Here is a 24,405-nt window from a genome sequence, read left to right as displayed (position 1 = left end):
CAGGACGCACCGGTGTTTCACTGAGCGTCTGACACCGGCGGCCCTTCGGCAGCACCGGGACCCGGGGAGCATCGCGGCCCCGGCGTGCCGGGAGGGCCCCGGCTGGTGAGCGGGCCCTCCTGGACGGGGTCGGCGGGGGTGGCCTCGGGGGGGGACGACGACACACGACGACAACGGCGGGGTCCCCGCTGGGTGGCCTCGGGGGTGGGGGGGAGGTGGGGATCCCCGGCAGACCTGGACAATACTGCAAGCCCTCGTCATTCGCGGAGTGGGGAGCCGAGGGGCTGGCTTACTGGGGCGCAGCTGAGCCAGCCCCGAGCGCGGACAACTAAAACCCGGCCTTATCTCAGGCCCTGGAGATCGCGACCTGTCTTTGTGCATCTCCCGCTCGCTCCCGTCCCAACCCGGCAGGTGCCTGCTCGAAAGGGCAAGAAAGACAAGCAGCAAGGCGAGCAGCGGGGGCACAGCCGTGGGTGGCGTTTCCCCGGCAGGACCCTGGGGTTCGCCGTCTCCCGCGGCCCCGGCCGGCCCCGCTCCCCTCCCGGCGGAGCTCTGCGCGGACGGGGGATGCCACCTACCGGCAAGGAGCGACGGGAGGAGGCGGGTCGGCCGGCTCCGGACGCCCTGTACCGGGACAGGGCGCTGGCGTGCCCCGCCGCCCAAAGCAGCCTCCGGGAAGGGCAGGGCAAGGCAGTTCAGGACACACACCGGCCCCCGTCTACCCCGTCCCCCCTGGACGCCGCCCGGGAGGGAGTCCGAGAGCCTAAAGAAAAGCAGTGTTTTGGGCGGACTTGAGAAACCCCGCTCAATGGGAAGGATGGAACTTCCCCGACCACCTTCACACCCCCGCCCCGGGGCTCTGCCGCCCCGCAGTCCTCCTCGAGGGAGCGGGGCTGCCCCACCCCTCCCCCCGCCATGGGCCACACCCGTGAAACGGCTACCCCGGGCCCAGGGCATCGGGGGCTGTCTTCCGTGGTTTCCTGCCCGCTGTGAATGGTGTAACATAACGTGTACCTAAACCAAGAGCAGCACAGAAGCGAGATGCGAACTACAGGTATGCAGGTAGGGGTTTATTTTTTTTTATGCTTGTGCATATTAATATTCATTATTAATTTGAATTACTTTATACAAGCAATTCCTGCATGCAAATACCGAACACTCTACATTTTATCAGTGTGATGCATGTATCAATCAAAGCACTCTGGTAATCCACACAAGCAGTCCTGGCGGCTCCTGCTCTTTACCAGAGCCTGTGTCCTGCTGTGGCAACAAGGCTGGACCCCTGGTGTCCATGGGACCGGTAAGGCAGTGAGGACAGGAACTTCCCCCCGAGTCTCATTTCTCAGATCCAAACCTGAGAAGGGATTGGGTGTTTTGGCAGGTCTCTGCAGCTAGAGCTGGCCCCCAGGGTCACTGGGCAGGAGCCAGACTGGGTGGATCCACCATCACCTCCCTTTGATGGGTTCTGGGGGGCCGTGCCCCTTGGGAACCCCTCAGCATCCTGGGCCACACACCCTTCCTACAGCTGGGGAGCCCATGCCTGAGCAGAGCACCCAGGAGCCCATGTTGGGACAGGGGATAGATGAGCCTACAGACCTTCGCTGGCCCTTTGTTCAAAATCAAAGAGCACCCTGGGCACAGTTTGGGGCACTTCCATGCAGCCACAGTGGCACACTGGTTCAGGTGCTCTGAATTTTCCAGAGCTGACCCTGACCATGCAGAAGGATGCCAGACCCTTCTCTGGCTCCACGTGGGTCAGGTGCCTGGTGGCAGTGTGCAACCCTGGGTGATTTGTTGAGTGTTTGACTAGGGGCAGCCTGTGGAAAGTGGGGTAGAACCTGGCCACTGGCTAAACATGCTGGAGCTGAAAAGCCTGCCCTGGGCCTGCTGCATCTTTCAAGACTCCAACACTAAAGGCTGTACTTCTTTTGGCATGGTCTTGTACACCTCCGCACCTGCAACTGGGTATTACCTGTAGAACCAGACTTTCTGTCACTGAAATGAAAGCATTTCCTGAATACTTTATACTTTCTGTCAATGTAGTTCCTTTGGCCAAAGATCAGACTGGATTCTGAGCCGCTTGTGTCATGGAAAGAAAAAACTCTCCAGCAATGACTGTACAGTAGAGTGGTGGTCTCTGTTGCACTGACATCTGTGGCCTCCGTTGCCCAGTATCACGGTGACAACCATTTTAGCTCCTATTTTTTGTGGGTTTATCCCCCTCTTCCCTTTCTGCATAGTTTTGGGGGAAGGTAGCACTTCCCTTAAGCCTTCTGCAAAAGCTTGGATTACAAACAGGGTCTTTGTCACCAGGCTAAAAATCAATCCATTGTTGAGGGGTTGTAACAGTCACCTGAAAAGCTGAAGGCTAAAGGACAATCTAGGGCTTCTTGCCACGCCTACTGGTGAAAAAGGGTTTGTCACCCTTGGTGATGACCCTACCCACCCCTCCCCACCATTGCCAAACTTTGGTTTTTTCTTTTTGGCCAAGTTAATGGCTGAGTTTTTTCTTCTTTTTTCCTTTTCCCCCTTTGTTCTATAATTCTTGCAGGGCAGATACACTTGCTGTGACAGGGGAAAGTCACTTTCTTTAAGTCCGTTTTGGACCTTTAATATCCTTAAAATGTGACAAAATGTTCTCAGAACCCTTCTGCACTTCTCATCTAACAGCATACAAGGAGAGTTTATACCAGGTTAGATCAAGACCCATCTAGCAGCATAAGCTGACTTCAACATCAGCCAATATGAGATGTTTAGGGAAGAATACAGGAATAGGACAAGTGTGCAAAATTGATTCCTAGCTGCCAGAAATCTAGGTTTCAGGGTTTTACCAATTCTGACTTTTACCTGTTCTCTAGCAAGTTCTTAATTGTTAACTAAGACCAACGTGAAAGTCTTTATCAGTCTGATGAACAAGAACTCCCAAGTATTCAGCAAACCTGTTTGAACCATGTTCAGTGAAAGCAGGGGATTCTTCATGTAGTACTTCTGACTACTTTCTAGTTGACCTCTGCAGGGTGTTATAAAGAGGGAGAGGCATCCCACAGCGCATGAAAGGCTTGTGATGTGGCTTCCCATGCTTCGCCAGGTGCACAAGAAGCTGGGAGGGGAGGGGGCACAGCTGAGACAGCTTATCCAAACTGGCCAAAGGGATATTCCTTATCATATGACATCATGCTGAGCATATAAACTGGGGGGAGTGGCCAGGGGAAGCAGTGATTGTGGCTCGGGGACTGGCAGCATTGGTCAGTGGGTGGTGAGTTGTTGCATCCCTTGTCTTTTTTCCCCTGGGATTAATTTCTTTTGCATTATCTTCCTTTTCATAATGTTATTAATATTAATACTAATTATTATTTATAAAGAAATATTATAATAACAATTATTACCATTACTATTTTATTTTAATTGTTAAACTCTTCTTATCACAACTCACGAGTTTTCTTACTTTTGCTCTTCTGATTCTCTTCGCCATCCCACTGGGGCAGGGGAAGTGAGTGAGTGGCTGTGTGGTGCTTAGTTGCTGACTGGGCCTAAACCATGACATTACTCCATGCAGCTCACTGGCGCATCGCACAACACTCTAACATATGACATGAAAACAGCACTGCACTTAAGTTCAATCTTCCTGGGCACCCACTCAAAGTTTACATATTTAGTTTCTCTTAAGAAGTCAAGAATTCTTCAGTGAGCCTTATGTCTAGACTTTTGGAGATGGTTTATTTTCCATTAATCTCTCTCACAACACTTTTGCTCCTGTACCCCATAATGCCACTACTTTCCTCCATTAAACTACTAACATATATGCATATTTTTCCAAATAGCTTAGCACTTTTCCCCTTATGTCCTGGAGCATCTACATTAGGAATGATAACATTATTATTCCCTCTTCTCAATGTACCCTGTTATTACTCTGCAGCACTAGCGATGTCTTTGGGCAGAGATTTTCCACTGGCATTTTGACAGCAAATGTTGTAATTTTTCTGCCTTTAAACTGCCACATAATTTAGGAGACAATTTTCCCGAGTAACCCATTTAATGGTCTTTTTCCACTGCTATGCTGCTTCTGTGCAGCTAATGAACTTTGCTTTACCAATCTATATTATTTGATGGTTCTGAGATGCTTTTACCCTTTTTCAGAACTGAAAAGATGCTTACTGAGCTCAGGCTCCATTTCAGTGCTACAGGCTTTGGATCAGTTTCATTTCGCAACAGAAGTTCTTCAGCTACAACTAAATCCAGGTTTATGTTTCCCATTATGCAATTACAAAAAAAGGACCAGGGAAAACAAGCCAACACTATTTCAGCATTCTAAAATAATTTTTCTCTGATGCAAAGTTTGTTTTTTGAAGGTTTGCTGTTTGATCCAGGGAATGGATCAATCAAATCTCAGAGTCCCTTGAACTGCAGTTCTTGAACTGCTTCAGTTGATTCCTGATACAACTCAGTGATGTGGTTTTCAGCAAAATTTGTCTTCGAAATCTTGCATGAGGGAATATGAGATCATGCCTTCAGCCCAGTTAATCCTAGGCTGATGGCTGGGACGGCACCTTCTACAGCTTCTATCTTGGAATAATTTTTCTGTGACTCATTTTCACTTAGTTATTTCAGCCTATTAAAACATTTTGCAAGTTTGTAATCATCAGTTGGCCTAGTTATTCTGAAATCTTTCATATATATTGATGGCAGACTGTGATAAATCTGAAACCAAAATATTCATTACTTTTACTTTCAATAGCCCACAGTGATTTTTTTTTTTTCATCTTGGCTCTATTCCCTTTTGCTGCAGGTATGCTGCCAATTTCATCTTGCAATAAATTTATAAGCTTTCTTTTTAGTTCAGAAGAAACTCTGTCCTCCCCATATCCCTCCCCAGCTCCCCCCTTCCCCTGAATCTGTTTTGTTCCTTTCCTTTTGCCAGTTCAGATACAGTAATACAGGCTTTCCCCACCCCCCACCTTCTTCTCTGAGCAAAATGATTCACTGATCAAATTTCACAGATACGCTGGACCAAATTTCTGCAGGTTCCCCCACTATCCTTTGCAGCTGTTTTATCATCCTCTAATTTTTGGCGGTGATGTTAGTTTGCTGGGAAGCACAAACTGGTCTTCAGCAGGACCTTTTGGATCATCACCTCCCTGAGATGTTCTATCACCACCAAATGGAGTAATTTCAGGTTTGTAATTCCCTTTTACTGATTACAAAAGACTCAATTTTAACAGTGATCAAAACTTTCTGTACAAATCAACACTCAGCTCTGGTGTAGTGAAGAGATATCAGAAGAGTGAATATAATTTACACATACATGAAAAGCACTACCCTGGTGGAGCCTTGGCTCTGGGAATTTCTAACATGGGAGCCTTAACATTGATGAATGAAGAATGATAAATTAATTATAAACATAGTCTTACAGAAACAAGAACAAAGGAAATAGTTTATTGAGGATATTCCAGAGAAGAACTGGTTTAAAAGGCATTTAAATACAGGATGCAATGGCAAGGTCAGTGGTATTTCTAATGATGCCAGGAGGCCCACTGAGTTCAGTTGTGGTGATGGTGGCAGCAGGACCATGGAGCAACATGGCTTATCCTCTCTTGTGTCAGTCGGTAAGCTTGTGTAGCCCTGATGGGAATGCCAGGCTCCTTTCCCCATAAATCTGCTCCTGCACCCTGCTATGCAGCACAGGTCCAGATCCTGCGAAGACTGCTTAGCTTTTTTGCGTGGTGAGAATGGTCGTTGTGATATACCACAGAAAATGGAATTTTCCACTAAGTAATAACAATGAACCATGCGAGCTTTGCAAAACAGAAACTGGCGGTCAGAGGAGGAAGCTGAGAAATAAGGAAGTGTTTGTTTTACAACTATATCCTTGAAGAAGAAGAGAAAGACTGCAAGAAGGGAACATCCTGCCCCAGAAGATGCCAAAGCTGTGAACTCAATCAAAATGGTGCTAACTAGAGGGAAGGTAAAGGTGGCAGGGGGAGATTATGACCACTGACTCAATCTGGGACTGAGAATACTTACCCCCACCCCCTGTAAGGAGCATGCATGCATGATTTACATAGCTACTGAGGCTAAAACATAGCTAACCAACAGCAGATGAGATTATTAATTAATAACCAATGAGCATGAATTTAGGCAGGTTTTTACTAGTCATGTCACAAGATAAATACATTGTAGTTTCTTTGTGCTGTGTGCTACCTTTGTAGAGTTACCACTAGCACCCATCTTTGTGCAAATACGAAATTAATAAAATACCTCTGCTCCATGGGTATCTTGGCATGCTGCACATCAGGTGAATGATTGTGCTTTAGGGAAAACAGCTGGAGCCAGACACGTGAGTTCCCAATAACCGTGAGACTTGTCCTGCCAGAGTCCTCAGAGAGAGCAAACTGAAATGTATAAGTAAACCTGTGGAGGACTGAAATTGTAGATTGTGAATGATCTCTTCCCTGAGGAACGGGGTTTACAAATACTCAAACACAGCAGCAGCTGCTTGAGTTCAGGCCTTGGAGGTGTGGATTTCGTTCTCAGAAGAGGATTCAGATAGCACAAAGACAGACAGTCCGGGAAAAGGGCACTTTATGACCTCAGTGAGGGAAAATACTGTGACAGGAGAAGAGCTCTGGGAGAACCAGAGAGCACAAGCAGAGCGTGTTCAACAGCGAGCAGAATGCAGTTGTGCAAGGGTGCCTGGTAAGGTAAAAGCAGACACACAGCTGAAGTGACAAACACACACCTGGGATGGAGGGAAGGTAAAAGGAGATAAGAGTGGCCGCGTGGGAGGAGGAAAAGTCAGGGGCACGGGGAGGAGGTTTGCATTACGCAAGCAAGGAAGCAAACACAATGCTTTCTAGGAAGAAAAAAAAATTAGCTGACGCCAGATGGGGGGCGGGGCTGCGAGCGGTGGGTGGGGGAGGGTGGGCCGGCCCCGCCCATTGCCGCGGCCCCGCCCCTCCCCGGAGAGGCCCCGCCCCGCCGCCGCCGCGGAGGGGCGCCCCCCGTCGGGCCCTGCAGTGGCGCATGCGCCGTGCGACCCGCCGTGTGTTGCGTTCCTTCCGGCCGCCATCTCGCTCCGTTCCGCGTGCTGCGGCCGGTCCCGCCGCCCTCGGCTTCCTCCTCCGACCCGCTGCTCTCCGGGAAGGTACAGGGGAGGCGGCGGGGAGAAGGAGGTTCTTGCGCTGCCGAGGGTGCGGGTCGGCGGGCGGGAGCGGCGGTGGTGGCTGGGGGAAGGGAAGGCGATTACGGGCTGGGCCTGAGGGGAGCTCGCCTCGCCTCAGTGGCGCGGCGGGCGCGGAGCAGAGCCCTTGCCGCCGCCGTCGCACGATCCCCCTGCTGGGGAGGGTGTCTGCCCGTGTGCGGTGAGGGTGGCGGCGGGACGCCTTGCGCCCCGGCCCTCCCTGACCCGCCTTCCCGGGGCGCTGTTGTTGCTTCCGCAGATGAAAGAAACAATCATGAACCAGGAGAAGCTCGCCAGGCTGCAGGCCCAAGTGCGCATCGGTGGCAAGGTAGGAGCCGCCTCCCCGCCCTGCCCGCGGGACTGCCTGTCCCTGCACCCACACCAGACCTAGGGCCCTGAGAACTGGGGTGAGGAGCGGCCCTGGGGGCTCTCAGCTCGGCTTGGCTGTCCTCAGGGGAAGCTGCGCCGCTGCAGGGATCTCCAGAGTCGGTTCAGTAGAAGCACTACGTAGTAGCTGGACATCCAGTGTTTTCTGTTTGGGTTGTTTATAATATATAACAGCAGCCTTGCAGCCTCCAGGCTATTTAGAAGGCACGTAGGATTTGAAGTGAGCAGACCTTACACTAAATGAGCTCTGGTTTGTGCATGTTACCAGCGTGTGTGTATTGGCTTTAGAGGCGTTTAATCTTTGTCACATAAGAGTGTGCATTTAGATTATCTCTCTTGCATCTCTCTAGTCAATAAAGGTATTTTACACATATTAAGCAAAGCTTAGCATATGCTGGTGATGCTCTCATTCAGTTTTAAAATTGGCCTGTGATTCTTTGAATGCCTGAACTTGACTGGTTTTTTTTTTTGTAACTGGAAATTATTACTGGGATTCTTCACCACGTTGTCACTATATAGTTGAGATGGGTGTGGAGGAAGTAAAGGGGGAAGAGTCACTTCTTGTGAGGAAAGGTTGCACGTTGCCTCCGATGGAGGACTTCCACGATGTTGCAAGGCTGCAGATTTTACAAATAAGTTAAATATTTTGTTTTGGTGGAGGGCTGTTGTAGTTCTTTGTTATGTGAAATTTGAGATTTTTGTGCAGAATATCACTACAGCTAAATGTCACAGCTCTTCTTCCAAATCTTTTTAGAGGAGTGGCAGATGAGTCTGTAGTATTCCATTGGTGGCCAGCGCTACCCCACCCTCTTTAATATAGAGGTGGAGAGGTGTGAACAGCATGTCTCAGCATGATCAGGATAGAATTTGCTTAGTAAAAAACTGTAATCTTTAGAAGCTTAAATCTGGAGTAGAAAGCAGCAGCTGTTCATTTAAATTAAACTCGAATAGTCGGCAGTTTGATATCTATGTTTAATACAGGTAAAAAGGAGGTACGTGTTCCTACATAGCCTTTGATTCAAGACATAATCTTTTGAAATTTATCAAGAGCTCTTTTGTCCAGAGAGACATAATGTGTGCCTTATGTAGCTCAATTCCTGGGGAGTCAAGGTACGAAAATAAAGCCAGTTCTATTATCATAGAATGGTTTAGGATGGAAGGGACTGTTAGAGGTCATCTAGTTCAACCCCCCTGCAATGAGCAGGGACATCTTCAACTAGATCAGGTTGCTCAGAGCCCCATCCAGCCTGGCCTTGAATGTTTCCAGGGATGGGGCATCTACCACCTCTCTGGGAAACCTGTTCCAGTGTTTCACCACCCTCAGCGTAAAAAATGCCTTCCTTATATCCAGTCTGAATCTACCCTCTTTTAGTTTAAAACCATTACCCCTTGTCCTATCGCAACAGGCCCTACTAAAAGGTCTGTCCCCATCTTTCTTATAAGCCCCCTTTAAGTACTGAAAGGCTGCAATAAGGTCTCCCTACAGCCTTCTCTTCTCCAGGCTGAACAACCCCAACTGTCCCAGCCTGTCCTCATAGCAGAGGGGCTCCAGCCCTCAGATCGTTTTTGTGGCCTTCCTCCGTACCCGCTGCATCAGGTCCACGTCCTTCCTGTGCTGAGGGCCCCAGAGCTGGACGCAGCACTGCAGGTGGGGTCTCACCAGAGAAAAGCAGAGCGGCAGAATCACCTCCCTTGACCTGCTGGCCACATCTTTTGACGCAGCCCAGGATACAGTTGGCTTTCTAGGCTGCAAATGCATATTGCTGGCTCATGTCCATCTTTGCATCCACTGGCACCCCCAAGTCCTCCTCCACAGGGCTGCTCTCAATCCCTTCACACCCCAGCCTGCACTGACACTGCGGGTTGCCCCGACCCAGCTGCAGGAGCTTGCACTTGGCCTTGTTGAGCCTCATGCGGTTCCCGCAGGCCCACGTTTCCGGCTTGTCCAGGTCCCTTTGGATGGCATCCTGTCCCTCAGGCACATCAACTGCACCACTCAGCGTGGTGTCCTCTGCAAACTTGCTGAGGGTGAACTTAATCCCACTGTGTCTTTGATGAAGATATTGAACAGCACTGATCCCAGTACAGATACCTGAGGGACACCACTCGTCACTGGTCTCCATCTGGACATTGAGCCATTGACCACTATCCTCTGGACACCATCATCCTACTGAACCTTATCCACTGAACAGTTTACCCATCAAATCTATTACCTCCCCAGTTTAGAGAGAAAGATGTGTGGGTGACCGTATTGAAGTCCAGATAGATGACATCCATAGCTTTTCCCATGTCCACTGATGTAGTCGCTCAATCATAGAAGGCCTCTAGGTTGGTCAGGCAGGATTTGCCCTTGGTGAAGCCATGCTGCCTTGCATCACCCTCCCTGTCCTCCATGTGCCTTAGCAGAGCTTCTAGGAGGATTTGTTCCATGATCTTCCCAGGCACAGAGGTGAGGCTGACAGGATGGTCGTTCCCTGGGTCCTCCTTTCTACCCTTCTTAAAGATGGGCACAATGTTTGCTTTCTTTCAGTCCCCAGGGGCTTCACCTGACTGTCATGACTTTTCAAATGTCATGGAGAGTGGCTTGGCAACCTCATCAGCCAGTTCCCTCAGGACCCTGGGACACATCTCATTGGGGCCCATACACTTGTTCAGGTTCCTCAGGTGGTCACAAACCTGATCGTCCCTTACAGTGGGAGATGCTTTATCCCCCTGGTCTCCATCCTACGGTCTTGTGGCTTGGGAGGAGTGAGGAGAGAGGTTACCAGTGAAGACTGAGGCAAAAATGTTGTTGAGCACCTCAGCCTTCTCTTCGTCTATTGATACTAGGCCGCTACTATTAAATTAGTAGTTTTCAAATCTTGTGTGTGCAACCTAAGTTGCAGGGAATGAATATCAAACTTTTTAGACAAATGACTAAACTTTTGAACTGTGGTCCTCCAAGTGTTAAGTTTCATGTGAATTTGATAATGTTCCTCATTGTTTGTAACTGGATTATGTTTGATATGATTATATTAGCGTCCAGCCAGTTTTCTGATTTATACCAGTTAACTCAAAACGTATTGTAGCCATTTATACAGCTGGGCAGCAGCACATTCTTGTACTGCTAGCATGTGGCAGATGGGCAACTGGAGTAGGAGGATTTAGATTAGTAGTTACAGTGTATCAAAAGGGAGCTTAGTTTCACCTGTTCGTGGACATTTTATGTCAGATCTTACTGAGGACTGACTATTATGCAAGGAAGCGTAGGATAACACTTTGTGCTTTTTTGTAGGTATAGATGTCTTCTAATATGGGACAGTTATTTCCCTGGAGAAATACAGAGCTGTGTGTCTGTAGGGGAGCTTAACCTTTGCTTGTGTTGCTTTCTAAACACATGTGGTCTGGAATAATAGGTGGAAGTATTTTTTAAAAACATGGTTGTAAAATACTTTGGGAAAATAAATGTTCTTCAGTATGTATGTGTAAGTCCCTCAGATGGGAGATATCTATTTGGAATAAAAACTGAGTATTTTGAGTTTTCTCATATTCATTTGTTAATGATGAGTTGATAACTCTTTCTGACCTCTGACTGTTATAAAAATTTGGCTGCAATTTAAGGAAGGTGATCCAAGGAGAAATTCATAAGCTTCAGAAATTGCCTAAACCTGCTAATTCTTCAGTTCTATGCCTATGATAAGTTTACCCATACCTATTATCTTTTCTAAGATGCTGCAGAATCCCTGTAAGAATTGTAGAATAAATGTTCTCTGGTGCATTGCTTCCTAAAACTGCACGCTTCTGACAGACATGCAAAGCTTGTCTTATGGCAAGGGAAAGACTGCTGCAGTGCCGTTGGAGGGGTGCAGTTTGGTGCACTGTGACACAGAAGCAGAGCTTTGTATGTTAAGTTGATTTGTAGATGGCTGCAGAGTAGTTATGTCCTTGAGGATCAGAGTTTGTGAAGTACTACTTAAGTATTAATTTGTAACCTTTTTTTTTTTTCTGCAAAGGGTACCGCCCGCAGAAAGAAGAAGGTTGTCCACAGGACAGCTACAGCAGATGACAAGAAACTTCAGTTTTCTTTGAAGAAACTGGGAGTCAACAATATTTCTGGAATTGAAGAGGTAATTGCTTCAAAGGAAAAAATACTTTTCTATATATATAAAAATATAAAATGTATCAAAAGCAGTTTCCTGTTAAGTAACATCCTAAACTTGTCTGTAAATTATCAGTAGGTATTTATTGAGCTTTAAGAACTTCAGTTTCCTGTGAAATGGAAAATCTTGCTAAACTGCTTCAGATACTGAATTTTTTTCTTGCAGGTGAACATGTTTACCAACCAAGGAACAGTCATTCACTTCAATAACCCTAAAGTTCAGGCATCTCTGGCTGCTAACACTTTCACTATCACCGGCCATGCTGAGACAAAGCAGCTGACAGAAATGCTTCCTAGCATCCTAAATCAGCTCGGAGCTGACAGTCTGACCAGCCTGAGGAGATTGGCAGAAGCCCTACCCAAGCAATGTAAGTTGAAACTTGAATGCATTTCATGCTGGCAGCTGACATGAAGCTAATTTGTATAGCAGCAGGGAAATGCAGTGCACTTGTGCTGTCTTCAGGGTTATTATAAAATGCTTATAAAGAAATGGAAGTCTTAGATCTTATTTATAGCTCAAATCCAAAGACAAGTATAACTGAATAAAGCAGAGGCACCTGTTAGCATATACTGCAGCTGGTCTAGGACTGGAAAGCTTTAGCCAGACTTGATTTTATAGTAGTTTACTTCGTGGTGTGGCTACCATATTCTTACATACTTTGTTCATTAAAGCTAGGTCGATGAGTTACTCTGGAAGAGTTAGGCTTTAAGAAAAGATAAACTTCGAGTATGTCTGTTTCGACACTTTGAATGGAAACACAAGTAAAGGGGAGTTGAGGACAGACATCTTGCAACTGCTTTGCTGCCTCACTGGTGTGGTGAAGGTATGTTTAGCATGGCCTTTTGATGGCTAGGAGGAAATTACACGGTATTTGTATGAAAGGGATTGTTATCATTTCTGTGTAGAACAGTTCAGAGAATGGGACTTGCATGAGCATTAAGCTAGATACACCAACTTCCTATTCCATTCTTAAATTAGTAAAAGGGCATGAGCACTTTTTCTTCCTAAACCTGCATGGGAGAAGTAGAGGAGGGACTTCAGTACATGCTGTTCGGAAAAGGTGCTGCTGCTACAGGGTGAGAATTGGGAGTTAAAGACAGGCTTGTTGACACTGGGAACATTCCTTGTGTCCTGCATGTACAGCATTACTACTTTCCTGAAATATCTTAAGTGCATTCCTTCCAAGGTATGGAACATCCTAAATAATTACCGAGAAAATGGGAGAAGCATATTATTGTGTCTAGTTTCTGGTAGTTCTGAACTTAATTTTTAGATATTTTTGTTCCTGTGCTTTGCTGCCAGCAAGACAGCCTCTTTTTCCATTCCTAAAGTTGAGGATACTTCCCTCCTGTCAACTTCCCACTGAAAAAGTCCTGCTAGAAGTAGTCTTCAGGAGGTGGGGTAAACTGCTTCTTTCCCCATGGAGTTCATGTCCTTCCTTCCTAATGTCAACCGTGTGGCTTCATTGTGGTAGCAATAGGGCTTGAAAGAAAAAAAAAACTTGAAGGATTTAAAATGATCACCAAAGACCTCTCTTCTCATAACAAAGTTGGGTATATTCTGGATAAGTGAAATTGTGCAGTTTTAATATTAGGGAAGCATGTTTAATATGCTTGTTTTGTATGACCTAGTAAATGGCTATTCCTTTCCACTTTGGGTGGATGCCAGAGTAGTTGCACAAAACTTTCAGTTCAGCATTGTCTGCTAGATTTGGAAGCCTGACACAGAAGAGTGAAGTGTCTGTGATGGTTGCATTTGCAGGCGCTAAAGTAAACTTCGCCAAGTCTTTGGGATGAGAGAGAATGCAGGCAATTCAGGAGGAAATAACATGGTTTCGTTTTAAAATGTTGTATTTGACACTAAGATGCACTTAAGCTGAAACACCTTTCTGTTGTTAAGGAATAAAAGGAGGCTTAGCGGCGACCTTGTCCCAAGCCCTTTCAGACCAAAGTTCATGCATTCAGCTGTTTTGGTTCTCTATAAATCAGGGTCCAGGTCTAGTACGAACTCATCTATTTCCTCATGCTTATTGTGAAAACTGAGGAGGATTAATGAGGATAAAATGGAGAGTATGAGACCGCTTACCCTTGGCAGTACAGCTAAGAATAGCAGTAGAAGTAGTGGCACAGGCATCCAGAGACCTGAGATATCTATTATTAGCATTATACTGCTGCAGTTTTACAGATGCTTATTGGTCTGCTACAGTAGACATGGTTGTCTCATTAGCTCTGGCAAATACAGTGGGAATGGTTAGGAAATTACTGAGTCAGCAGAGATGTGGACCAGAACACATAGTTGCCTCAACCACCTAATTGTAAAATTGCATCCAGTTCCATATTCCTCTGACTTTGCCAGGGAACAATATATTTAACCGCCTCTAGTCATGTGTGTCTGTCTGTAGCTTCACAGTTTTCATGGAAGGCTTGGGATCATAAGATCCTTACTATTCCTTAAACCTTCTTGATGTAAAATACAGAAACCTTGAGCGATACTGAATAGTCAATAAACCAAGCTGCTTTTAAGGGAAATTGGTAAAAGCAGTCACTGCACTTGTAGCTGAAAATTATTACCATGCAAGGCACTCACTATACCTAGATAGAAGATGGTGACTAATAAAACAGTTCAGCATGCATCTTCTCATTTCCCCGCTGGGCTGTTTGAGCATTATCAGTAACAAAGGGAATGTGAACTTCCTCGGTTAATTGAAGATCTGTATTTGGCAGGGGAACTGGATAAAACATTGCAGTTTAGCTCAGACAGATAATGTTTTCAAAAACCGTAAAGCAAAACAACTAATCAAGATGCAATGGCTCACCATAGTGAGCTTGACTGATGCTTTTGAACTACTTGCTCTTGCAGCTGTGGATGGAAAAGCCCCACTTGCTACTGGTGAAGATGACGATGAAGAAGTTCCAGGTAAGAACAAGCATGTAATGGAGGAAAAAGAAGTGAATTTTGCTGAGAGATAACGTGTAGCATAAGATTGGGCCAAGGATGGTAGGAGTATTGACTGGTCAGTCACTGTCACAGAGTTTCTGTGGGGAGGCTATTTCATTGTTTTCAGACACCACGAGGGACTTAGGTGGACTATTGGTTTGAGCTAGCATTTTTGTCCTGTGTAGAAGTAATAGCTATGGCTAAGGTAATTATTTAATATTTGATAAGCATGGGAAGAAACTGCATTCTCAGTATTACTTTGCCCAGTTGTGGGTATAGTGAAGTTAAATGCTCTTAGAATTGTGCTTTAAAACGAACCATCTAAAATTTACTTGGTTGAGCAGGAAGAATGAACCATGAAGCTCTGAAGTTATTTTGTCTATTTTATGGACTGGAAGTTTTTTATGTTATAAGCACTTGATATGAAGTAGAACTTTGGCGGGGGTGGAACAAACCCAAAATGTGTGGCGAAGCAGAAGTGGGTCAAACTTTAATTTCAATGTTCTTATTTTTCTAGATCTTGTTGAAAACTTCGATGAAGCATCAAAGAATGAGGCAAACTGAAGTAAATGTCACTTTCCAAATAAAGTTAAAACTTGAAAAAGCTACATGGAGCTGCTATTTTGTATTTTGACTGCTTTGATCTTAATTTTTATTTCCTGATGAGATCTCAAGATCTGTGATATTTGGATAGTCCTTGAACCTGCAGCTCTTTAGTTACTGCTTGTACACAATATAATTTTTGTGGCCTGATTGAACAAACCTACGCTTTAAAATAAGTCAAATTGCTAACAAACCTCTGCCTAGATACAATTTTTTAGTAACTTGTATACTAGCAAAACCCCGTCTTTAATGAACTTTGACATACAATAAAAATATAAAACAAACTTTCTGGTGTGGCTTTTTGTCAGAAAAGCAGGGAAAAGAATTCAGCTGTAATTATTAGAATATTAAACAATCGTAAAAGGCTTTGCTTTTCTGCAGAGCATCTTCCTTTTGCTGTGTTAGACAACTGGCTTTGAAAAAAAAGTTCTGTGCATAATGGAGCATTTTAGACTTACTCAGTGAATTCCCAGTGTTTGCAGGTCAGAGCTACATATGCTCTAAGTAAATTTGTAATCTGAATTTAAGAAATAGATGTGTAGTTTGGAAATAATTATTGGTGGTTTAATATAACATAAAGCGTGCAGGTTGAGATAGAACTTTGCTTGCCCATGAAGAACAGTGGCATCTTGGCTGTTGGCATCTTGGGGGAACTAGATACTAATGTTAAATTTTTATATTCGGGGAGTGTTTAACAGATATTTGCAGGGTGTAACTATCTAATGAGTCAAATAATGCTTTCCCAGTGTTTTAATTTTACTTATCTGAAAATGTCAATTATGTGGGGGAATGAAGTAGAGGAAGGGGGATATCTTAATAGAATTGATAATGGTTATTAATTAAGTCTGCATTTAGCATCTTCAGTTCTATTACGTAATAAATATATTTGGATGTTTCACGAATATGCTCTTTCTATCACTTGTGTGTGTTCCAGAGGAAAAGAGAATTTGGTTTTTTTCTGGGCACAAGGAAGACAACTTAAATTCCAGTCTGACCTTTGCATAGCTGGAGCTTCCAGGGGTGGGGGGCTAATCTTCCTGTTGGGGAGTCTTTAGTGATAATGATAGATCAGATTGCTTCCATAGCAGAAGCTAAGCTAGGATAGAAGAAGACCTGACTACCAGACTTCTAAGGTTGTCTCTAGAGCAAATACTTCTGGAACTGGAAATTCATCCTGACTTGAGCAGGATAAAATTCAGGGTAAAACTGCTGTAGCCCTAACACAAAGTTCGCCCTGTGCCTGGGAAAAGGTGGGGCTGTCTGACTTGCCAGACACGTTTGTCATGGTGTAAGTCATTGCTGTTGAGAAACAGTGAAGCAACTTGTTCAAGCTGTGCAACTCCTGTGGCTTGAAGTAAGAGCAGTCTGATGAGAGCGTGAGATGGCTGAAGTCAGGTGCAAGAACTTGGAGTAACAATTTCAGTTTACTTGTCTCAGTTTGCAAGTACTTTATCAGTAAATTACACTTTTAGCATTGGATTAATTCAAATTAAGAAGTGCTTTCACTGAATTATGGCAATAAGTTAGAAAAACTAAACTGCAAGTTTGAGTTTTGAAATTAAGATGGTGATTTTAAGGTAATTACCCTGTGAAAGGTGAAACCCAGATGCTACACAGTTGTTTACCACACTTCCTGTGACTTGTCAAGGTAATAAATGTGTACTGATTATTCTGAGAAATCAATTCATGTGTTGCCCATTCTGTGATTCAAATACGTAAGTCCTCAAAAATACTTTAAGCCACTGTAGCCCTTGCTTATGAGATGTTTCCTGCTGGTTTCTGTCCCATGAAGTGACTTAGAGTTGTGCTTGGATGATCTAGGCAGTGTTAGCCTTTCCTCACTAACAGACTTCACTGGTGCTTAAAAAATAAGATCCTTGCTAAAACAGTATCTTTGAAATGCAAAATAATGCTAATCCGGTGATAAGCAGCCATATGACATGTCTGTGTAAGTCTACCTGCTAGGTACGCTCCCAAGCAGGAAATACTGGCTAATCTTTGCAACCCTAGACTGTGACTGATGATCAAGATATGATCAAAATGTGTTCTTGATTATAGCAGATTCTAAATGTAAGTATTTCTCTTGTTGGAAGTTTATAGTAGTCTTCATGTCTGACACTTAAATGCTCAGTCCTGGACTCAATGCTGTGATTATTTTCTCATGGTAAGGAGTTTGGTTATGGTCTTCCTGGTCTGTCATTAACTGCTAGAAACTGAAAATAGTTGTGTTGATGTTTCTCATTAGCTTGAACTTCTATGTAGCCATACTTAATTATACCATTAGAGATCCACATCTGTAGTCTTGCTCAAGGAAAATGGCTTCATATCTCCATTCCAAGTATCTTGGACAATGGAGAAATGAACACAGATGTCTGCACTTCTATTGAAACAAAGGATTGCTTGAACTATTTTTGAAAAGCTCAGGGAATGTTCTGGTTCTGTCATATCAAGCTTCATAACAGCTTTACTCTGATGCAGTAGTGGGTACTAGTGAGACATTTTCATCATTTTTACAAACACCTTCATAATTGTTAATCTCATACTTTTAAGGGCTTTGCTCTGCTTTAAAATTAGTATATTCTAATAAAAAGACAATTAAAACCCTTTTGGAAGATGATGAAACTGTATTTTATTAAGCTAGTGTGTGTGCATATATAAAAAGCTCCTTAATATGGTTTTAAAATAACATCGTTTTTAAAGCTCTTGAGTTATTACAGATTGGATTTTTTCTGAAGTATTGTGAATTTGGGATTGTGTCTCTTAGGAAATGTTCCCAGTGAGAATTTCTCGTCATTAGTAGTGCATATTTTACATACGTGACCAGGGAAGATCACTTGAGTTGCCTTAAGATGTTCACAGCTCAGTACCTCAAATAGCGAATCAATACTGACGTATCTTATGTTGATTTGCTGGGGGCATGGGGGAAGTTCATGCAGTTCCCACTTCTATGAAATTTTGTGCTAATAATGTGTTTTCTATGTGGAAAATCATGTGGACATTACACCCTCCCTAAAACCTAAAGTGGTTTCCTGTATCTCTGCTGAAAACTTAAATGTCACAGGTGGAGTACCAAAGGACATTGGAAATCAAGAGAATAGCATCTATTTCTTGTCAGAGGCAGTGGGAGAGTTAAAAGAAAACCAAGATGTGATCAGAACAGTGGCTAGGAAAAAAAGACGTGTGAGAATGTTACAGGTGGTGGGAGGTGACTGGGGGAAGGTAGTATTTTTCAAGGGAGATGGGGGGAGTGATTGAGAAGCCACAACATGGAGGCTGGTGGATCATCCTATTTGTGAGAATGAATTAGAAAAAGTTACGGAACTAGAGAGTTAACATTCAGCACAGATAGAAAAGCCTACAGGTAAATCTGTGTTGATGATGACTAGACTATAGCCTTAAGTGACTGGTAAGATGGTGGTATGTGTAAAGAGGAGAGATTTTAAAACTAGGTGTTTTTAAACATTAACAAGTTCAACATGTCTTGGGCTTACATAAATATGTGGCTCCTGATTTTTTCTAAGCTATTCTTTGTTCCTTTTCAGATCTATAGTTTCAGCCACATCCAGCAATTTGTGAGAGTTACTGAAAATGTTTTACATTGGATGTGGTAGCTGAAAGATCCTGACCTATCACAAAGACTGGGCTCTGGAAGGAGGTATTTTTTACAGAAAAGGAGCTGACATTGCTGCTGAGCCAAGCTTACTTAGCTAAGGTAGATAGTCTGTAGCACAAGGGAGTTATCATGATTAGTTTGACTGAGTCAAACTCCATAACTTTAAAGATGGATAAGAAGTGGATGCATCTAAAAGCTCTGAGAGCCAGGAGTATAAATGTTTCTGTCTATTCTAATAAACTTAAAGCTGCGGTTTCCTGGTAGCAGAAGCTACTTGTGGTCTTATTGTGAAAGTCTTCCGTTGCTCTGTTAGTCTGCCTTCACTTCATTGCATGGATTATCATTAGAGAATGATGTTACTGAATAGGAGGAAGACAGTTTATGTAATACTGTTACTGTACTGTCTTGCTATAGTCTGGTTTTTTTGTGAGAAATAGATTTAACAGATACAGCTTGTGTATTGTGTATTACACTGAGCCAGTCTAACATTTTTGTAGTGCTGAGATTAATATTTTTACAGACGAGTTACCACCTTTTGTATTACCAATAAATCTGAGCAAATCATAGGTTAATTAGTGTTGTAATGGTATAAGCACTAATCATTGTTTTTATAGTATAAGTCTATTATTTCTTATTTAGGTGGAAGGCAGAATTCTAGGACATCAAACTGTTTTTCAGATCCTGGGCTGGTTGAAGGTCAGTTCGATCATGCAACAAGTGCTTTTGCTTTTAGATCCAATAACCAACATTTGCAACACTTTTCTTACAGAGTCAGGGATTTGATGTGCTGTGCAGGATATTGGCAGAAGTGGGTTGAGATAAGCACAGTTTAATAATTACAATAAAATAATAATGATAATTATTATGATAATAATGACAATAATGTTAATATCATAAAATGGAAAAGGAAGGGAAAGAAAAAAAAGATAAAAACCCCACAGAAACACGAACGATACAACCGCTCACCACCCGCCGACCACTGCTGCCTGTCCCTGAGCCGCGATTGCTGCCTCCCTCCCCCGGCCAGCTCCTCCCAGTTAACATACTGGGCATGATGTTACATGATATGGAATACCCCTTTGGCCAGTTTGAATCTGCTCTCTTGGTTGTGCCCCCTCCCCTCCCGGCTTCTTCTGCACCCGGCAGAGCATGGGAAGCTAGAAAAGTCCTTGACTAGGACAAGCTCTACTCAGCAACAGCTAAAACATCTGTGTGTTATCTCAACGTTTTTTTCCATGCTAAGTCCAAAGCACAGCACTATGCCAGCTAAAGTGAAGAACATTAACTCTATCCCAGCTAAAATCATGACAACGGGTCAGTCAACTCCCATTTTGTTGTGTTACAGCTGGGGGATTCATCTGCCGCCACCAGGCGTGAGTCTCATGTAAACATATGGCAAGGTAGAACTACTGCCTCAAGGCTCCTGATCCTGTAAAGGTAATGTGAACATGAGTGTGTGTAGGATTCATACCTAAACTAAAAATGAGGCGAAGTTGAAAAATTGAACAGTTGTGGCAGTGGAGTGGCAGGCTCATTGATTTGAGGTGTCTGTTTTTGTCCCTGGGACAGCTGGCATCCAAAGCAGCAGGGAGGAGTTAATGTGAAAATTCATTTATTTCCCTCCTGGCTGCTTTGTACCACTTAGTGTTAGGAATCAGGAGATGGTACAGTTCTTTCCAGTTTAGGGAAGTTCCTAAATAAAGTGAAACCAGCATAGCCAGCTTATGCAGCTGGGGTTTGCCTTCAGCATATGTTGGGTGCAGCATTTGGATAAACAATCCCCATGTACGTCTGCAGCATTTCATGCTCCAGTAATTCCGACCTGGGGTGATAATCTTTAAGATTTTTTAAATGTGTTTTTTACTGTTTGTAGCAGCTGGAGTAGCCTACAGGTCTCAGGATTCACTGAGTCATCTTCTTCCACCAGCATACAAAATTCAGACTTGCTTAGATGTGACCTCACGCGCATATACACTGGTGTCTGGCTGATCTCTGTCAGGAGCTGTAGGCTAGATGGATTGTCATTCTGCTTTAGTGGGTCAGTCCTCTCACATTTGTAGAATAGACCCTCTACCCCCATTATATTTGTTGTTCATATTTTAGCATTGTCCTATTTTAATTATTTGTATCTTGAAAATTAAGCACTATTATTTGTTTCAAAACCTGGAATTGTTTTTGGTTTTGCTTTTTCAGTTAGGTCCTATCTCTGTAGCCATCTGGTTTCATCAGGAAATAACAGTAGATTTGACAGACAAACTATGTCAGTGGGCTGTAAGTTAAATTCCGAGGGGGACTTGAGCCTTCAAGGATGCACCGGTATATTTTCTGGGAGGCTGTGGATCTTCTTGAAACCTTCACATTTTCCATGAGCAGAAAAGCATAACACTTCTAAACAAAAGCCTTTTTGGAGATGATGACCATGTTGTTATGCCTGTCATCTTACCCTGTACTTGTGACAGATGTTATAGCACAGATGCAGAATAGCTACGCAAGCCGTTTTTTGTGATGCATTTTCAGAAGCAACTGCATTGTCCTTTAGGTTATAACATTTAAGATAATCTAGTGTTAGCCTAATGGCTACAAATGCAGGGTGCAGGGATTTATAGGGTTTAGCTAGAGCTTGCTCAATTTTCAATTGTACTAGAAACCTGGTGAAGTGCTTGCACACCAAGCTTGCCTGCAGATTGCACACCACCCAGTGTCCTCTAGCTGACAATAACATAGAAAGGTTGAGTCAAGCCATTGGATGGTATGATGTGTCCTCCTGAAATACTTTCAAATGATATATACTAGGATTTATGTGAAAATGTTACTGTCCTGTAAGCTCTGTTTTCTGTTTATGAAATAGAAATGCTGATGTGCTAGAAAAATGTGTGGGCTGTGAAAAGCGTATCATGTGCCTGTATTTGCCATGTTTGGATTTCAGTGGTAAAAAGGAGCACATGCAGTTGGTTTATGTAATGAACCAAAACAATATTCCCCACAATGCAGATCTGGAAAAAAATTCTGAGATTACTTGAGTTTCTTCTGGCAGGAAAACGATGAGCTGCACGGTGCAGTCCCACAGCTGTAATCCACCTTGTTGCTGTGCCCAGTTTACATCTCCCTTTCTGTTGGGCTCTGCCACCTTCCCTGCTGATTTCTGCATGCATGGTTGGCTTCATCACTGCTGATCTGCCGAAGACTGACTGACATGCTTTACAGTCCTGTATGCCTGGAGAGTTGCTAGCTTAATTTGGTGACAAATCAACCTCAACAGAAAGATCTATTCAGACGTCATTCGTAGGACTAACCCCTAACAATATCTTTGATCTTTAAAGTTCCAAGTGAGTGGATTCCTAATTCACCCAGTTGTACATTCATTGCCAGACAGAGCAGTGTACTTCCTGAAAGTGTTATGTGCTGCACAGCAGGAGGTGCATGCAAGCGAACTGCTATAACAATACTAACGATGATCATTCTAGTGATGGGCTGTGTCTGCACTCCAGTGATTTATACTGTTGTTGTAAAGGGAAAAAAAAAAATTCTGTTCCACAATGTTCAGGAAAAACTCTGCTGGAATGCCCCTAGCAATCAGCTTCCTAGTGAAAAATGCAGAACAGATTTTAGCCTATCATCCCAATAAATATAGCCTTTCTCTTTTTTTTCTATCCCTTATCCTTTACAGTTTCATGAGAACATAGAGTTGCATCTGATTCATGCTAGGGATTACCTAGAGCTGTGAATGTGAACTGCGTAGGCAGAACGAGTTACCTAGAATTAGGGTAATCTTTAATGGTTGCTCTACTTCTGACACTTTTAGTTCCAAGTACAGTAATAAAACAGTTGTGGAAAATAAGTAGTAATTCTACCCTTAGTTTACAGCTGTCTCTTAGTTTACAGGCTGTGATTTAAGTAGCATCATCAGGGTTTAAACAAGTGAGCTTCAAGTTTACTTAAAAGTTACTGGAAGAATGTAGGACCAAGGCACTCTAAAAGAGCTGTGGAAATCCAAAATTGGTGCGTGCCATATGTACAAATTTGACTGTGTTGTTTATCGGCCAAGTAAGTATGAGGTTCAGTGGCTGATTTCCATCTCCTTGGAGTTGAGTAATATTATTTCTTCCTGCAGAAATACCACTGGGATACCAACTGCTGAATTCTCTGAAAAAGAGTGCCATGGGGTAAACCCTGCTTGTCCTCTGGCCTTGGGACAGTTCACCTCCGGTGCTACAGTGGGGAGCTGTGATCACCTCACATGGATCTTGGAAAAGGTGGAGAGCAGAAGCCCTATCTCCCATCCCTTGGCTCTAGGCTGTGGGCATCAGCACCCTGTGTAGGAGGTGTAGGATACTGATATATCTATACGTTTGTTTTTTTTTTCTTTTTTCACACCGAGGAAGAACCCACAGGAGACTGAAGGGAGATGAGGCTCTACCCTGGGAAGGTCTGGCAGGAGGTTTTTGCTTTCTTTTACTGTCTCAGAAATACAAGTGGGGGATTCAAAGACAGATAAACAGAGAAGGTAACACAGTGGAACTAGTAGCAGCCCCATGGAGAACCAGAACAGACAGGGAAGAGTATTAAGAAGTGCTCATGAAATTTACATGCAAATAGTAATGCTGGCGTTGTAATGATTAACTCCTCACTTGACTGAATCCTGTCCGGATGAAAATGTATGGATTTAAGGTTATGTTTCTGTCACCCAACACTGAGGGGACAGGCAGCTTTTTTTTAGGGATCCTTGGCAGAATGATGGTGGCACCAAGCTGTATTTAGAATGGAAGTATTTTTTTAAGAGGATATTATGATTAGTGTAGCACAGAATTTAGAATTAGAATTTAGAATTAGAACGGCACAGGATTTCGCCAAGCAGAATCAATGTAGCACAATCTATAAGTAATGTAATATAGAATTTATAACAATTTATGATTTCTAATCACCTAAATACTAACTTCACCTGTGATTTTTAATCACCTGTACCCTCTGCAGATCAGGCTGGATCTCAATACATGGTTTGCTGTGTCAATGCAACAACCATAACCTAGACCTGAAAGTCATATAAAAGAACATGTGTCACTCCCTCAGTCCTCAGAGGAAGCGCGCAATGGCAGAGGTGTCCCTGGCCATGGGGGGTCCCGTTCTCCCTGCCCAGTAGCAGTTCTGGTCCAAGCTACACTTAGGACTTAACTGCTTGGTTTTACAGACAGTGCTCTGGGTGCCTATTAGGCTCCTGTGCTCTGTGGCGGGGTCATCAACACCACCAGGTTGGCCAGGTGCCTGGGGCTTTCAAGGCTGGCCAGGAAGGGAGCCATCGGCCTCATGCCCAGGAACCTCGAGGCCAGCAGGGAGGGGAAAAAGAAATCTCTTTGTTTTGTCTGCTCGATGTACAGAACCTTCAGGGCCTGACAATGAGGGGAAAGGGAATGAATACGCGACCCGGTCAGTACCAGAAAACAGCTGCTTGTCTTATAAAATGATGTTATGCTAACGGTAGTAATGACCAGGGGTTGGGAGCATGCGGTACTGGTCACAGTTCCTTTAAGAATGGCTTTACAGACAGCATCTTA

At 43.9% G+C, this 24,405-nt stretch overlaps 1 protein-coding gene across 1 annotated transcript; it reads left to right on the top strand.

Moving 5' to 3' along the window:
* Positions 1-6,982: 6,982 nt before the first annotated feature.
* Positions 6,983-15,527, top strand: BTF3 (basic transcription factor 3). The gene is made up of 6 exons (XM_064438225.1): positions 6,983-7,141; positions 7,437-7,505; positions 11,557-11,670; positions 11,869-12,070; positions 14,563-14,619; positions 15,158-15,527. The coding sequence occupies exons 2-6, from the start codon at positions 7,437-7,439 to the stop codon at positions 15,202-15,204; spliced, it is 489 nt and encodes a 162-aa protein (XP_064294295.1). The 5' UTR covers positions 6,983-7,141; the 3' UTR covers positions 15,205-15,527.
* Positions 15,528-24,405: the final 8,878 nt, after the last annotated feature.

Source organism: Phalacrocorax carbo, chromosome Z (genome assembly GCF_963921805.1).
Source record: "Phalacrocorax carbo chromosome Z, bPhaCar2.1, whole genome shotgun sequence".
Lineage (NCBI taxonomy): Eukaryota > Metazoa > Chordata > Aves > Suliformes > Phalacrocoracidae > Phalacrocorax > Phalacrocorax carbo.
This window is presented reverse-complemented; position numbering and strand designations above follow the sequence as displayed.